This window comes from Condylostylus longicornis, unplaced genomic scaffold (genome assembly GCF_029603195.1).
Source record: "Condylostylus longicornis isolate FDR11 unplaced genomic scaffold, ASM2960319v2 ptg000038l, whole genome shotgun sequence".
NCBI classification, from domain to species: Eukaryota; Metazoa; Arthropoda; class Insecta; order Diptera; family Dolichopodidae; genus Condylostylus; species Condylostylus longicornis.
The window spans coordinates 2,357,755-2,372,692 of NW_026578007.1; the positions used below are offsets into that span (position 1 = coordinate 2,357,755).

At 28.6% G+C, this 14,938-nt stretch overlaps 1 protein-coding gene across 1 annotated transcript; it reads left to right on the forward strand.

Moving 5' to 3' along the window:
- The first annotated feature begins 3,684 nt into the window (after window positions 1-3,684).
- Window positions 3,685-5,113, forward strand: LOC129609232 (putative nuclease HARBI1). The gene is made up of 4 exons (XM_055521164.1): window positions 3,685-3,795; window positions 3,990-4,373; window positions 4,429-4,933; window positions 5,094-5,113. Exons 1-4 carry the CDS (start codon window positions 3,685-3,687, stop codon window positions 5,111-5,113), a joined length of 1,020 nt encoding a protein of 339 aa, XP_055377139.1.
- The last annotated feature ends 9,825 nt before the right edge of the window (window positions 5,114-14,938 follow it).

Sequence of the window (14,938 nt, forward strand, 5' to 3'; positions counted from 1 at the left end):
ATACTCATTACATAATATTTATATAGGAACGTTTTAACATATTTAATAAAATAATCAGTTTTTAATTTTACTTAAGTTAACATTTTCTTATGTTAGCATAGTTTCATAATAATTTTTATCCTTTGTAGGTATGCGAAAAGTGATTTTATGTCGTCTACTAATATAATATCTGCAATTCTAACCTGTAGTCATCGAAAAAAATATTTAAAGAAAGACTCCAAATATGTACTATATATAATTATATTAAAGAAAAAGTGAAAAAAATGTGTTTTGTAATTTATAGGTATATACGTTTTATAGAACATTCTACTTTAAGAAAAATACAAATGCGTAATGTATTAACAACTAGACTTTTTTTGATTAACCAGTTTTTTTTTGTATTTAAGTACAATCAAAGAAAATGAAAACAAGAATTTGTTTTTATTTTCAACGCAACTATTTGCATCAACAACAATAAATTTCATGCATCTTGTTTTTTATATGCAAAAGTAAGCATTAAGACATTCCTGCTATTTCTTAATTACGCATAGTAAAAACAAAAACAATGCGCACCGCACCGTAAGCAACTAGCTACAATAACAAGAATTAAGGTAAAATAAAAATAAAAATTATAGGTACCTCATTGTAAATATAACAAGTTTTATCCTTTTTTACTACCAAGGTAAAATTAAAATACACATAGCGGCAAAAGTCTACGTACGCCTGAAGAAATTAACTTAATGTTCTTATAATTTAAAAAAAAACGTAAAGTAAGTCCAAAATCATATTTTATTTTTAAATTATAATATTTTTATAATATTTTTACATAATAAAAATAAATAAAGCTTGTTCGAATTCATATGCAAAAAATGACCGTCATAAGTCTACGTACGGTTACAAAAAAAAGTAATCTTTTCATTTGTATTAGAAAAATTAATACGCCGTAGCATTGCCTTTAGAAAAAATTATCGCCTCTATCCGCTTTAAATTTTCTTTTAAAATATTTAAATAATCAAATCTGTTCATTGTGCTTTCAACAAAAACCAGGTTCCCCACCCCAGCTTCCGACATACAGCCTCACACTAAAACGTTACCATCCCCATGTTTTATAGTACCACCCATATTACGTTTTTCTAGGGATGTATCAGGCTTCCGCCATACCTTAGTTCTACCGTCATTCGTAAAAATATTAAATTTACTCTCGTCGCTAAAAATGACTTGCGACCAGAAGGTATTTTTATATTTCACATGCTCTTTGGCAAACTTCAGCCTCTTTTGTCTATTTTTTTCATTAATAAAAGATTTCTACGCGCAATTCGAGTGTTGTAGATTCACTGGCTCGTTTCCCAGTTATGGTTTCCATCTTGGGGACTAATTTTACAGCTGCAACTTTAGCGTCAATTTTTATTTCTCCCTCTATTGCTCTTTCATCTACAGCACTGAAAATTTTTGGCCTACCTGGTCGTGGTTTTGACGCTAAAACTCCCGTATTTTGAAAATTTTTAATAACGGTTTGAACCGTAGATTTACTTCTGTCAATCATATTAGCTATTTCGCCTAATGATTTGCCACCCACATGTTGTTTGACTATCAATTCCCTCAACTCAACAGATAACTCCCTATTTCTCGTACTCATTTTATAAAAATCCTAAATATATGGCTCCTATCAATACGTTGTGCATTCAACAAATTATTGATATAAATTAAAAACCTATAAAAGCCTCCCTCTAATGATTTTTAGTTCTATTTCATGTTTGAGCAACGGTAAATTGAATTCGAATTCAAGTGTACGTAGACTTTTGACGCCAAAATTTTTGTTTTCATTTTAATCATGTTTTGCTAAGTTTTGTTGTTGTTGTTTTTAAAAAAAAAAACTGTATGCAAAAATATTATAAAAATATTATAATTTAAGAATAAAATATGATTTTGGGCTTATTTTACGTTTTTTTTAAAATTATAACAACATTAAGTTAATTTCTTCAAGCGTACGTAGACTTTTGCCGCTATGTGTACGTACTTTTTGATATTTCTGATTACCTAATACTATTTTTAAAATATTTAATTTAAATTTCCTTATCTGCTGGACAACCCCCGGCAAAGGAAACTCATGTAAACAAATCATGCAAAGTCTCAAGTACGCTGAACTCGGACAAGTAAACAACTTGCTTTGCAACCTTTGACCTACTTTATAGTTCATTGACCTGGCGGCCACCTCAGCTACGTACATTCATATGTACATGGGTCATGACACACTTAACACTAGATGTACCGGCAATTTTGCTATACCTATTTATACCAAAACCAGTCATTTTGACTGTATTTGAAAGTTTATAATATTTTATAACATACCATTTAGAACAATTGATAAGAAGCATTGAAAAAATTTTAAATTAATAAAAACTCATCATTTGTATTATCAAGTACATATTTATTCAAAAATGTTATTATTATTACAAATTTTACAAATACAAACTTTTTTTTCTGTTCATTTTCCACAAACAAATTTTTTACAGACTTTACATTTTATTGTGGTCTTGTTGTTGTTACAAAATCCTACTTGACACCATTTACGTACTGGGCGGGGGTTGTTAGGTATTGGACGATGAATGTTATTTGCGCTCTCTTGTCTTGATGATCGATAATCAGATGTAAGCTCGTCAGCCAATTAAAACAAAAAATCTTTCCTAGAAATCTTCTTTCCCGTAATATTTTTATACAAAATCCAGGAATTAATTCCGGCAAAATCTAAAATATTGAAAAATACTTGAAGTGGCCACCTTCTGGATCCTGATTTCGTACTATACTTCCTCGCCATTTGATCCGTCACATCAACACCAAATTTAGTCTTATTATAAAAAGATATAGTTTCAGGTAGTTTCTTGGAGCCTGTATCACATTTGACGCCTTTGTGTTTAGTATTCAATAAAATAACTTTTTTTTTTTAGCTTACTCTTATAAACTGTAAGCGTACAGTTATTTGTTTCATATAGAAACGTTGAAAAACGTTCCATACTATCTTTTTTTACTTTGCATATTTTTTGAAGTTCCCGTTTGTTTGAACGTACTGTACCAACCAATGTTGTATTTTGGTCTAATAATTTTGAAGCCAAGGGAAGGCTCGTAAAATAATTATCGGCTGTCACACACCTACCTTTCCTGTTATAAGGTTCTACCAATTTTGTTACAACATACTCACTGAGAGGAGTTGATGAATTTCGTGTTTCATCTTTCCCTAAATATAGACTGATCATATTTGTTCAAAGTGAAAACGGTACAAGGACGAAAAACTTTTTTTTTTTTTTGGGAAAAAAATTAAATAAAAAATTTTTGTTCTTCATTAATATAATTAATTTATTTTCTTTAATTGCAACAATTCATTTCATTTCATATATGTATTCATGTATTTTTTCACTTAGCAGTAGAAATAGACGGTGTTTCTTCACGATTTAAATATTTTTCTGTTGAACTTATTTTCCGCAGCAAATTTTTATCTCTTACTATAGGTTCTTCTGAAAACGCAGTATGCGTACGCATTTCTAACTTAAAGCTAAAAAAAACTTTTTCGCATTGATTGACAACTGCAAAAAATTGTCATTTGTTTTGTCGTAGTAAAAAAGTTCTTGCAAATCTTTATCTAAGTCATATTTGAAAATGCAGTTCTACCAATAGTACAAAATTGAAGTTGTTATTTTTTAGACATAAAAAATGGATTTAAGGAAAAAATTAATTAAAAATTATAAATTCGAATATCTAACAGAAGCAAATCGAGATAAGAGTTTAAGAAATTTTATTAGAAAGAAAAAATCGCGTAATATGGTACTTTTAATGTACATTCAAAAGTATAACAAAATGCTTATACCTAAAGTTGCGAATTATATGAAAGTAATAAGTTTGATGCCGAATCATATATATTTTTCACACTTTAGGATGGAAAAGGATTGTTTTACGGTAATGTTTTTAATTAAATATGATATGCGTGGCATACTTTTATGTTTCATAACATTTTTTAGAAATTATTGAAAAACTTGCAACCTCAGTGGCACACATCAAAATATGGTAGACCATCAATACCATTAGATTTAGCACTTTACATAACCATTTGGTTTCTTGGCAATAAGGGAATTTGTTACCGTGATATTTCGGATAGATTTAACGTTTCTTTATATGCTGCAAATGAGTCAGTGAAAAAAGTTACAAAAATGATTTCTAATCTAAGTACAATAAAATGGCCGAATCATGAGCAACATAATGTAATCATAAATAACTTCAACCGAAATAAGAAGTTTCCAAATATTGCTGGTGCAGTTGATGGAACCCATATAAAAATTGTTCCGCCCACATTAGAACAGAAAAGTTATTATAATCGGAAAGGGTTCTACTCAATTTTAATGCAAGTAGGTCTATTTATTTTAATATGTTAGAAAATTTCTAATAAGATATTTTTTTAAGGCGATTTGTGATTCGAACTTCAGGTTTCTTGATGTATTCATAGGATGGCCTGGGCGAGCACATGATGCATCTGTCTGGCATAAGAGTCCTATTGGTAAAGCCCTTAAAGAAGGTACACAAACTCTCCCAAACAACAGTCATTTGGTAGGGGATTGTGCATATCCACTCCATACCTACTTAATGACACCATTTAAGGACTACGGAAAACTTACAGAGAAGCAAAGGAAATTTAATTATTATTTGAGCTCGCAACGTGTTCATATTGAACAATCCTTTGGTATTTTAAAACAAAAGTTTAAAATTTTAGATTTTATAAACTGTAGAGACCTATGCCAAGTTAAGTACATTGTTATGGCATGTGTAACTTTACACAATTTTATAATAGATAACAGTAATGAAAGACTGGATGAAATTATATATGCAAATTATGAAGAAGAAAGTGATGTATTTGCAGATAATGTCGATGAACACGATATAGAAGCATCTACTAAACGAAATGAACTTTGTGAAAAAATTTGGAATATGTAAATTTGTTTTGAATATTTGAATTGAATTCAATAATAATATTGTTTTTCTTAAAATTTATGTTTTATTTTTGTATTTCAATCAGTCATAAACAAAAACTTAAAAAAAACTATTAAGTAACTTAATTTGCGATTTCACAGCTTTATATTCACAGTATTAAAAAAATATGTAAGCACATATACACATACATATATGAACAAGTTTGTACCATTTTCCTTATTAAGGTACATAATTATTAGACCCATCAGACATTTCTTTTAACAACTGAAGCTTTTGTTTTTCAATTTCTAATTTTTGTTGCTCAATTTTTATAAAATCTTGATGACGTTTTTCTTCCTCTTTTTCAAATTTTTCCAAAAATAGGGTAATTTCACTTTTTCTTTTTTTTCGCGGTGCCACATTTTCTGATACATCTATATGATTAGGGTTATTATTTTCAGACTCTTTTAATATTGATATATCTCCAGCTACTTCGTCACTTTCCAAATTCAAAGAAGATATCAAATTTTGTTCCGGCGGTGAAATAACGTGAGTAGTTCCATATATTCTATCAAATGTTTCATAATACTCCCAATGAGTCCTACTGTTTCCAGATTCCTTATTACGATTTTTTACCCTTTTGTATGTAGTAAATAAATTATTAAATTTTTTACTACATTCATCGACGGTGAAAGGAAAATTTTTATCAACATTTTTGATTTTCCGAAGACATAGACGCCATAACACACTCTTTTTCCTTTTTTTTTCACTAAAACACTTTTCATCGTCCAGTCTCATTTGAATTAAAAGTTTAATTTTTGCACTATCCCAAAATCTTTCTTCTTGTAAATTCCTTAAATTACTAGAATTTATTTATTTACAGTAAGTAGAAAAAAAAAACTTACGCTAATAAATCTTCTATATCATCATCGTCCATCTTGCTTAATATTCAATTTAAGTTAGCGCAGTTAGAAAATTAAAAATGCGATGTTGCGTGAAGTTTCTGAAATATCTTAATTGCAGTTGTAGTTTTCAAAATGGCTGCTACTGCAGTTCTGAATTTTTAAAAACACTGCTTTGTAGTTGAAGCAGTTCTTATTAAACAAATGTGCTGCAATTTAGTACTAAGTTAGAACTGCATTTTCAGAAAGACCTTATCTTGTCATAAAACTTATCGCAGTCCATATCACAATTTTGACGGATAATCAACATAGCCCTCATAGTTTCAACATTTAACCTATTTTTCTTTTGACCAGCTGCTGTTCATCATGGAAAATATTCTTTCCACTGCGCATGTACTTCCGGGCAGGCAAAGAACATATTCCACTACATCGCTAAAATCCTTAAAGTCCAAAGATTTGTCGTTCATTTCAGAAAATATTTGAACCCATCTATCAGATACATTCATGTTTTCCTCATTCCATCTATCCGTCTTTCAATGTCTGACAACTATTGCTTTTATAAGCGACCATTGCTCAAATACAAGATTTTCATTAATTCGCAAACACAGCGCGTCATTAAAACTCTCTTGTATTTCATTCCATTCTGGCAATTTTTTCAATAGTATCCATTCAAACCTGTCAGCATTTCCTAAACTAGGCTGCCATTTATTTATATATTCTAAGCTGGTTTCATAAAAGTTTTTTACTACTTTAAAAAACGTTTCCTCAGAAATATCTCCATCATCAACTAAAGTTTTTAGTTTATTCTTAACACCACTTGTTATAAAAAGTTCAGTTTTCTTGTTTTCTAATATGATAGTAAGAGTTTTGATAGTACTAGCTACTTCTGTTGCTGAAATATTTTGTTTTTCTATCATACTTGTATATTTTTCAAACGTCGACATTTGATCTTTGATGAATAACAGCCATAATTTTGTGCAGGGATTTTCAAATAAATTTTTTAACATTATCGGACATTTTTGTTGAGACAGAAAATATGAGCGTACCATCAAACATGCTTAAAATTCTGCTAATTGATGGACCTAAAGACAAAAATCTTGTATTTCCGTGCTCTAATAATTGTGCATAGTTGTTTCCCACAAATTCACAGAAGTTTTTAAGTTCTTCAACTCTTACAGTATATATATGAAAGTATTTGTATATTTTCACTGCAAAACATTCAATATCGAATGGGAGGCAATCGACAGCACATTGAAGACAATTGTGAATAATATGTGCTCCGCAACCAATGCCAATAATCTCTCGACCCAGTTTATTTTCAATTTTCCGCCACACATTATTCTTTCCAACTCTATTACAACCTCCAAAATTTGTATTTGTATTATCGGCACACAGAGCAACTATTTTTTTATGTAACAAGTATTTTTCAATTATCTTTTCCAACATTTTGGTTTGTAGTTCAGATGTTTCACCTGGTAAACAAACATAATCTAATATCTTAACTTTAAGCCCATAGAGAGGCAAAAAGTAGCGCACAAGAACAGGAAATAGTTTTTTGTCTTTCTTGTTTGATGCATCTAAGCTTATTGTAACGCTTTTAGTTGTTTTTAGCTCCATTATTAATTATTGCAACTGCCTTCGTACTTGCAGAAGAATATTTTGGTTGATAAATTTTTTTTATCAATTTTGAGAAGCAATCATTTGAACGAAAACTTTGGTTCTGGCGTACAGTATAAAAGGCAAAAAGAGCTTCACAGGCTGCAATGTTATCACTTTCTTCATCGCCATGTCGTACAGCAAATGATGTAATTTTTTGAACCGAACTCAAAGTTTTCTCAGCATTTTTATGTTTCTGGCTGCGCAAATGTTGATTAATATCACTTCTACCGCCATGTGCAACAGAAAAGTGAACATTACAATGATTGGCAAATTACTTTTGTTTTATCATTATTATCTATATTTAAATCCAACTTGATAAATTTAAATTCTTTCTGAAGATCTTCATTAAACGTACATTTTCTTCTTTTTAACATTTTCAATTTTTGCTTTTCAATTTTTGCGTTAGAATTAAATTTTTATGAATATATATTCTAATTTTCAATATTCTACTAAAACAACCAACTCACTACACAAAATAACTTGAAACTAGCAAAAATTTAACGATAGTGTCGGTCGATAGTAAATAAATAAAAATGTTAAGCCCACTATGATTTAATAACTGGTATTGACCTTTTGAAGTGTATAGGTGATACGAGTTTAATTATACGTTTTTAGGAAGTAAGAAGTTTTAGGAAGTTGGCCTGAGAAGTTAAGTTACGAGTTGAGGAGTTGTCTGGTTTAACAGGTCATTAATCTTGTTTACAGAATGTTGTCGAGGTCGTGTATTGCTCGACTCATATAGATTGAAAATATATTTTATGTAATGGGATATCAGGAAAGAATTTAAAATTATTACTAAATTTATTTTTCTATAAGGATGATACGTGGTTATGTAATTATTAGAGGTAAAAAGAAGAAAAAAGAACATGCATGTAAGAATTACGCATAAGAATAAAAAATTCTTGGTGCAATGACATAAACGCATATTATTATTATTATAACGTACTTATATTTATTTTTAGAATCTGAAGAGACGAAAACAAAAAAATATGCTTATAAGAGTTGCGCATAAGAATAATAAATAGGAAAAGATTCAGAGTTACCTTTATAAAGCATTTGTTTTTCTTTTGCTGTTTTTGTTTTCTGTCTTTTGAGTAGATATCTTTTTTCTTTGTTCTCTATTAATACCACGTATATAAAAATAACATTAGTGTAAGATCAGGGAATATGTTATTAAACTTTATATTAATTATTCCTTTTATTACACAAAATTGGTACCTGTAAAGTAATAAAAATAAAAAAATATACTTTCGTTTTTAGTGTTTTAATAAATCCAGATTTTGAACAAATACATATTTATTGTTGTTGGAATCTCTCTTCAAGTATCTTTTTTCGATGACTACTAGTTAAAATAGCAGATATTACTGGTCCACATTTTTGTATACGCCTTTCAAACTGGTTTCTATCACGTGCGAATTCTTCGTACATTCCTTTTCGAGCAGTTCTATAAGCAAAATCCCATGCAATCATGTTATAAATTTTTAATTTCATATTAAAGGAAACTTTTTTAGAAGTTTTGATTGAAATCATTATCTTACTTAAACATATATCTGTATATAAATTGATTTACTTATACATATTTAATTAAGAATTTTTTTCTTTATCAAATGCATGTAAATATTTATAGAATTTTTTACGGCACATCTTAATTTGTTTGTTCCGTTATGTGTAGTTATTGGGCATAATGATTTATAATGCTCAATTTTTAGCAATGATGGTATACGTTCAGTTAAATCTTCTATTTTAGAGTTGTTAGTAAACTGTTGCAAAAACACCTTTTTTTGAAGTCCCTTAACATAAATTTTTTCAGCTGATTCTAAATAGTGTTTAATGATATTTGGTACTTGTGAATATTCTATGATGCCGCTATTCCATTTTAATCCGTTAATGTTATCTCCACAGAATTGCGCATTATATTTTGATTTTGCGGTAAGTTCTTGTTCGGAATAAGAAGATTTAAAATAATATACTATTGGAATTATGCTTCCTTTTTCTAGTAAAGCCAATTCTTTTACGAAATATTGCTTTTCATTTCCTTGGACGAATTGTAGGTCAGCAATAAAAATCTGATCACTCATAGTGATGATCACTTGTACTCGATGAAAGTTCAAATGGAAATAAAAGTGGTAAAGCCATTACAGGAATTTATATTCAAAAGATGTTATAAATATAGGTAAATAGGGTAATTTTTTTATTGTTATAATGTTTTTTCATCCATTTACAATGATGGTGGCAGGTCCATCATGCTGTGGAAAAACCACTTTTATACATAATCTGTTAAAATATAAAAAAAACAATATACAACCTCCCATAAAAAAAATAATTTGGTGTAATCCTGACAAAACTGCAGTTCCCCAATTTGTAGAAGGACTTGAACATTGTACTACTATTCCAGACTTAAGTGACAATCAAAAACCTTTATTAATAGTATTAGACGATATGATGTTAAATTCACATGACAAAGCTGTATGTGAATTATTTACTAGAGCATCACATCACAGAAATTTGTCTGTATGGTTTTCTAAGCAAATAGGGCTTTGAAACAGTCTGTTGCAATCTTTACATAAAATATTGTTTCCATTTGATCGGCATTGTTGTAATTGTTGACAACATGGGCATATACGAGAACATCTGTGGTCATTCTTTCCATGATACGGAATATTACACTCTTCACAATAATATGAAGAGCAAAAAGCCGCAGTAAGAGAGGTAATTACATTAAAATGGTCATCATAATGTAATAAATTGATCCTTTTACCATGATTACTCCCTTCAAATATCACATCTCTACCACCACCTCCATATTCATAAACAACAACTTTGTAATTATTTAAATAACTTTGAAATTGTTTTAATTCTGTTACTCCACAGCCGAGTACGGGAATTATGACGTTAGCTTGTTTTACCAATTCTTGAGCTTTTGTTAATTGTTGCTTATTTACATCTCGTCGAATTTTTTGATAGTTTACATCATTTTCTATTTTGGCAATAGCGGTAATTAGAGCACGGGGCAAACATAAGTTATCTTTATTGTTAATACTAATTATTCCAGTTCGTTGCTTACATTCCTCAACAAAATTGTTATATTTCTTGGGCCTTCCTCTACCAACAGGTAGACTGACATGTGTTACTGTCACACAAAAATTGTCCGTATTTAAACCTGTAACAAAAAAAATTATGTAATAAAAAAGATAATACAAAATCAAAATGTAGTAACAACTTACCCTCGGAATTACTTTGAAAAATTTTTGAAATTATATCCCATACGTCTTCAAATTTTAAACTTTCAGCTGGCCTATAAGCAAGCCACGCAGGACCGCGGTGTTGAAAACTTTCTCCACAAAAGGTCAACCCGACCATGTCACTTTTTGTCAGGTTTTGTAATACATATTTAGTGATTTTTTCCACGGCTTCCCTTACCTAAGTAATCGGGTCTTCATTGGTGGGTATTGGATTTATTTTAAATATTATTTTTCTCCCACGTACCTTAAAACGCTTGATAATTGTTATATAATCACTTTCAATTGTATAGCGATTCGAATTTAAAAATTTTTGTAAAATAACTTTTTTCGACATTATCTATGTTGTATTTAAAATGACTTTTCCTAGCAAAATGATAGAAATAGAAGTTTTTACTCTTATTATACTGTTTCTTTCATTTCAACGATCAATGTTTTTATTATAAATAATCTTCAACATTGTAACAATTATAAAATACTACCTGTCACAGGCTGTAATCGTATAATTTTGCATACACAAAATAATTCATTAAACATAGGATTTCTATTAAAAATTGAGAATGAAAAAGGATCTATAAAAATGATAGATCTATTAATTTAACTTGTTTCTTTTGCAGGCTTTTTTCATAGTAGGTTTATAAATAGATTACTTTGTACTATCTTGAAAGAAAACAAGTATTCTATATCTACCTTTTTGTAAGAATTTTGAATTAATTCACAATTTTACAAAATATGTAAATTGTGAATTAATTCAAATTGTAAATATGTAAAACCTATGGAAAAAGGAAAATTATGAAACGTATAAAAACACATAATTATTTCTATTGTGATTAAAATTTATTTCGACCATAGCCAGTATCTGAAAAATTAAAAAAAACCTAGGCAAATAAAAAAATACCTAAAAGTTGAAAAAAAATACAAATCTTTTATTTTAATTATTTTTATTTTCATTTGTCATTTAGAAAAAAGTTAAATTTCTTAAATTTTTATTGTCTGTAGTTTTTATGATAAATTTCCCTGAATTCACCGAATGAAGGTAATTTTTATTTAATTTAAAAATCCTTACGTAATTGTCAGGCATGAAAATGTAATTATTTTGGGTGACAAACACTCAATATGGTTTTTTTGTATTTCTACTAAATTTTTCTTCTATGCCTTTTAAGGCATAGTTTTAATTTCGCTCCATTTGTTGAACCGTTAGGTATTTTTTAACAATCGCTTGACTGTTAAAAATACGTATGAGATCCATATCTGGATCTTCCTTTTCTTTTTTGGGCCTGAAATTCATCAAACCCAATTGAAAAACAATCCAAAATTTGGATGCTGTCTTGTTGTTGTTGGTGAAATTGTTGCTGTTGCATTGTTCTGCCTTTTGATGACTCACCCTTTTCCGTTTGGAGCAGCCATCAAAATTTGGCTTTCTTCATAGGTCAAGTCAAGCGATTCCATTTCTATTAGGTATTGGTATTAAAAAGACATTTTTTCTTCATAATAGAAATGCGACTGTTGAATATTTAGAAAATTCTGTATTTATACAAAAACTGAGCATATTAAATCTTCAATAATCAAATACAATTATATGCATTACAGTTTTTTCAATTAGAAATCATAATTAATTTTATTACAAAATGACAGGATAATTTTTTAAGATGATTAAAACCACAATGTTGCAAGTTTTCCTATTATAAAAATAGTTTCAATACAAAGTTGTTAACGGGTTTTTTCTTTAAATAGGATTTAAAGCCGAAAAAAAATTCTTAAACCATAATTTATGTATCACGATTAAACTACAATTTTGAAGTGTACAATGCAATTGATTGCACCGCATTTGGTGTTTATCTTTTCAATTAGAAATCATCATTTATTTTTATACATATGCGATGACTATAAAGACAATTAGTTGACTATAAAGACAATACTATTTCTGGTGCTTTCTATAAGGAAGAACTTACTTCTGTTAAATATCCTGATGCTTACGTAGTAGAAAAAATTGTTAAAAAACAGGGAAATAAAGCTTTCGTAAAATGGTTGGGGTTCAGCGACAATTGTAATACATGGATCAATAAAGATAGTATTATTTAAAACATAGTATATATTATATACATAGTTTTATTTTTCGACCTTTGTACAATAATAAAAATTGGAGAAAGTAATTCTTTTGTTTGTGTTTTTTTTTTTATTTTTTTATTTTTTTTTATTTTTATATTTTTAAAATTTTATAAATTTTACAAATTTAGTTTTGTTTTAATCTCTTATATCCGCAAGGAAGGGAGCTACCATCTTCAGCAAACTTGCGTTTTTCTGATTTCGGTTGATATACTTTTACTTGCGGAACCGTTAGTACTTTGTGTTCTTTGTGGCGCCCAATATTTTGTGATAATATACAAATTTCGTTGTCTGCTTTCGGGTTTAACCCTTAAATAGCGTCGTGAAATGTTGTTACGGCAATAGCGTTGTGGGTCCATCTAGTTTACTACTATACGTTGTTGTTGTTTTTTTTCTGCTTTTGAATAGATGTTTTTTCTTGTTCTCTATTAATACCACGTATAGAAATAACATTAGCGTAGGATCAGGGAATATATTATACTTTATACACTATGCATATACATATTAATTATTTCCTTTATTAGACAAAATTGGTATCTGTAAAGAAATAAAAAAGAAATATATATACTTTCGTTTTTAGTGATTTAATAAATCCACATTTTGAACAAATACATATTTATTGTTGTTGGAATCTCTCTTCAAGTATCTTTTTCCGATGACTACTAGTTAAAATAGCAGATATTACAGGTCCACATTTTTGTATACGCCTTTCAAACCGGTTTCTATCACGTGCAAATTCTTCGTACATTCCTTTTCGAGCAGTTCTATAAGCAAAATTCCATGCAATCATGTTATAAATTTTTAATTTCATATTAAAGGAAACTTTTTTAGAATTTTTGATTGAAATCATTATCTTACTTAAACATATATCTGTATATATTGATTTACTTATACATATTTAATTAAGTATTTTTTCCTTTATGAAATGCATGTAAATTTTTATAGAATTTTTTACGTCACATCTTAATTTGTTTGTTCCATTATGTGTAGTTATTGGGCATAATGATTTATAATGCTCAATTTTTAGCAATGATGGTATACGTTCAGTTAAATCTTCTATTTTAGAGTTGTTAGTAAACTGTTGCAAAAACACCTTTTTTTGAAGTCCCTTAACATAAATTTTTTCAGCTGATTCTAAATAGTGTTTAATGATATTTGGTACTTGTGAATATTCTATGATGCCGCTATTCCATTTTAATCCGTTAACGTTATCTTCACAGTATTGTGCATTATACTTTGATTTTGCGGTAAGTTCTTGTTCGGAATAAGGAGATTTAAAATAATACACTATTGGAATTATGCTTCCTTTTTCTAGTAAAGCCAATTCTTTTACGAAATATTGCTTTTCATTTCCTTGGACGAATTGTAGGTCAGCAATAAAAATCTGATCACTCATAGTGATGATCACTTGTACTCGATTAAAGTTCAAATGGAAATAAAAGTGGTAAAGCCATTACAAGTATTTATATTCAAAGATGTTATAAATATAGGTAAATAGGGTAATTTTTTTATTGTTATAATGTTTTTTCATCCATTTACAAAATTTCTAAAGAAAATGAAGAATTTATTTTAAAAAAATTTTATGCAGAGCCTAAAATTTTTCAAAAAAAACATAAATATAAAGTAGGAGACTATGTTAGGATAAGTAAATGTAAAGGAATATTTGAAAAAGGTTATAATGCAAATTGGTCTACTGAAATTTTTAAAGTTATTAAAGTACATAATACATATCCAGTTACTTATGAGTTGCGTGATTATCAGAGTAATGATATATCTGGTAAATTTTATGAACCTGAATTAACACCTGTTAAAAATTCGGACGCCTATTTAGTAGAAAAATTCCTAAAAAAAACAGGGCAATAAAATTTTTGTAAAGTGGTTGGGATTTGACTGTAAACATAACAGCTGGATTAATAAAAAAGACTTAATTTGAAATTACTTGTACATTTTATTATAATAAATTTAGTTTTATAAAATTACATGACTATTTATTGAGTTATTTTTCTTCTTTTATAACCAAATGGCAACGAACTGTAATCAGGCAAAAATCTTCGCTTTTCGGATTTTGGTTGATATGTTTTGGTTTCAGACACCGTAATG

What these genes read in the sequence shown, in the direction of transcription:
- LOC129609232 (XM_055521164.1), top strand. Translation starts at nt 3,685, where the DNA reads ATGGATTTAAGGAAAAAATTAATTAAAAATTATAAATTCGAATATCTA. An exon ending in AGAAAAAATCGCGTAATATG is followed by an intron (nt 3,796 to 3,989) that starts GTACTTTTAATG and finishes AACATTTTTTAG; the next exon opens with AAATTATTGAAAAACTTGCA. An exon ending in TACTAAACGAAATGAACTTT is followed by an intron (nt 4,934 to 5,093) that starts GTGAAAAAATTT and finishes GCGATTTCACAG; the next exon opens with CTTTATATTCACAGTATTAA.